The following is a 1,786-nucleotide window of genomic DNA, read 5'->3' as shown; positions in this document are numbered from 1 at the left end:
AAAATTTATTTTTAGTTTATTTTCATATTTGTGGCCAATTGTAGGGACAGAATATATGCAGAAAGTTTGTTGCTCGAAATTTTTGCCACCTAAAGTTCTTCACGATCATAATTGCACCATGCCAAGGAGGCTTTGAAGAGATCTACATCCATTTCGCGAGCGATATTTTGCTTTGCATTTGAAGATCCGAAAAACCTCTCGTTTGCAAGATACATTTACCTCGTGCAAGCTTTCACGATGAGCCCTCATACTTTACTTACCGATAATCATCACCGAATTCCATAAGCCTTCTGGCTGCATCCGAATCAAATCCCTCAGAGTAGTTCTCCGAGTTATATTTCTCTTGATAGTTGTCCCAGGCCGTTTCCGAGAAACTGCTGTGGTGATCGTCAGTGCCGGTGGTGTAATCTGTATTGGAATATGAAATTCAAATTAATTGGGCTCTTTTTAAGTTTTGTTTTTGTTAGAAACAAACATATAGAACTCATATGTATATTAAAATAAATTAAAGCATACATAGATGTGTGTGTATACATATTACCCATAGCCACTTGCATGTGGAAATCTATATTCTTAAATAAATATGTATAGGATATACATTAGGGCGGTAATTTTTATTTTATTTTTTTGTTTTGTTTTACTACGCGCGAATAGCAAGGGAGAATTCTACGTGTAATTCTAAGCAAATTTGCCGAAGAGATAATGGGCCAAAAATCAGTTTGGAGTTTGCCAAATTGCGAAAATAGGTTTGGAAGAAAACTTTCACTGTTGCACCCTCTGGTGGAAGTTTGAAGAAAAAACAAATGCAGTAATGGATTATTCATACCATATAGCATGTTTTTATACAAAATGTAAGCACTTCTTTACACTACAGCAAAATGCTAAGAAACCTATTTTCGCAATTTGACAAACTCAAAATTATTACACGTAGAATTCTTCTATGATATACGCGCATCGTCTGAAAATTCTCTGATACAAACTGACCCGCCCTAATATACATACATATGTGCATATATATAGATACAACTTATGCCTGTGGCCATACGCATATACATACGTACACATACAAATTTTTTTAGTCGATTACTCGCACAAAGGCAAAAATTCTAATTTCTACAAAGGGTGTAGATACCTCGGTGCTTCTGGGGCACTGGTGTGGCAGCTTAGAACACAAAAGACATTGCAGTGTTAGAAATAATTGCATTCGATAAGTGAGAAAAATGATATCAAATCTATTCGTAAAATAATTTTAGTGCAACAAAACCAACTTTAGAACATTGACACTGCGTAGCGAATATGTATGTATGTAGGCAAGTAAAGCCAACGCAGCCGTACTAACCTCCTTGCTGCTCTTCTTCTTCGTCATTCATGTATGTGGCCAAAGCCGCTAACGAGCCCAACCGTTTCTCGTTGCGCATGTACGCCGTGGTATAGGAGCCCACGCGGAAGTTGGGCTTCATTAATTGAGCCTCCCCGCCACTATCGTTCTGCTGCTGATGCTGAATTTCGTACTGCTGCTGCTGCGGCTGTCCCAATGAGTGTTGCGTGGCACCGCTACTGCCGCCCATGGCGCCCTCGTTTGCCATTGGGCCACTACCGCGTTGCAGGCTCAATAGCGCGTTCGTTATCTCGCGAATTTGTTGAGCCGACATGGATTCACACGACTTCATGAGCAGCGTTTGGGCGAGGCGTGGCACCTCGGCGGTGTGCTCCGACCCGGAGTCAGGCGTTTTGTGGCCAGCAGAATGTGCGTTTGGTGTAACTAGTCCAATATTCGCACCAATGG

At 40.8% G+C, this 1,786-nt stretch overlaps 1 protein-coding gene across 1 annotated transcript; it reads right to left on the bottom strand.

Moving 5' to 3' along the window:
- Positions 1-22: 22 nt before the first annotated feature.
- On the bottom strand, positions 23-1,780 carry LOC108356255 (uncharacterized). The gene is made up of 3 exons (XM_017607373.1): positions 1,340-1,780; positions 1,133-1,162; positions 23-408 (listed from the first exon to the last, which is right to left on the bottom strand). The coding sequence occupies exons 1-3, from the start codon at positions 1,668-1,670 to the stop codon at positions 257-259; spliced, it is 513 nt and encodes a 170-aa protein (XP_017462862.1). The 5' UTR covers positions 1,671-1,780; the 3' UTR covers positions 23-256.
- Positions 1,781-1,786: the final 6 nt, after the last annotated feature.

The sequence above is a fragment of the Rhagoletis zephyria genome, unplaced genomic scaffold (assembly GCF_001687245.7).
Source record: "Rhagoletis zephyria isolate East Lansing unplaced genomic scaffold, Rhagoletis_zephyria_1.1 Rzeph_scaffold_56035, whole genome shotgun sequence".
NCBI lineage: Eukaryota > Metazoa > Arthropoda > Insecta > Diptera > Tephritidae > Rhagoletis > Rhagoletis zephyria.
Note: the sequence above shows the minus strand (reverse complement) of the source record. Positions and strands in the feature narration are given on the sequence as shown.

What these genes read in the sequence shown, in the direction of transcription:
- LOC108356255 (XM_017607373.1), bottom strand. Translation starts at nt 1,670, where the DNA reads ATGAAGTCGTGTGAATCCATGTCGGCTCAACAAATTCGCGAGATAACG. An exon ending in AGAAGAAGAGCAGCAAGGAG is followed by an intron (nt 1,163 to 1,339) that starts GTTAGTACGGCT and finishes TTGTGTTCTAAG; the next exon opens with CTGCCACACCAGTGCCCCAG. An exon ending in AGTGCCCCAGAAGCACCGAG is followed by an intron (nt 409 to 1,132) that starts GTATCTACACCC and finishes ATTCCAATACAG; the next exon opens with ATTACACCACCGGCACTGAC.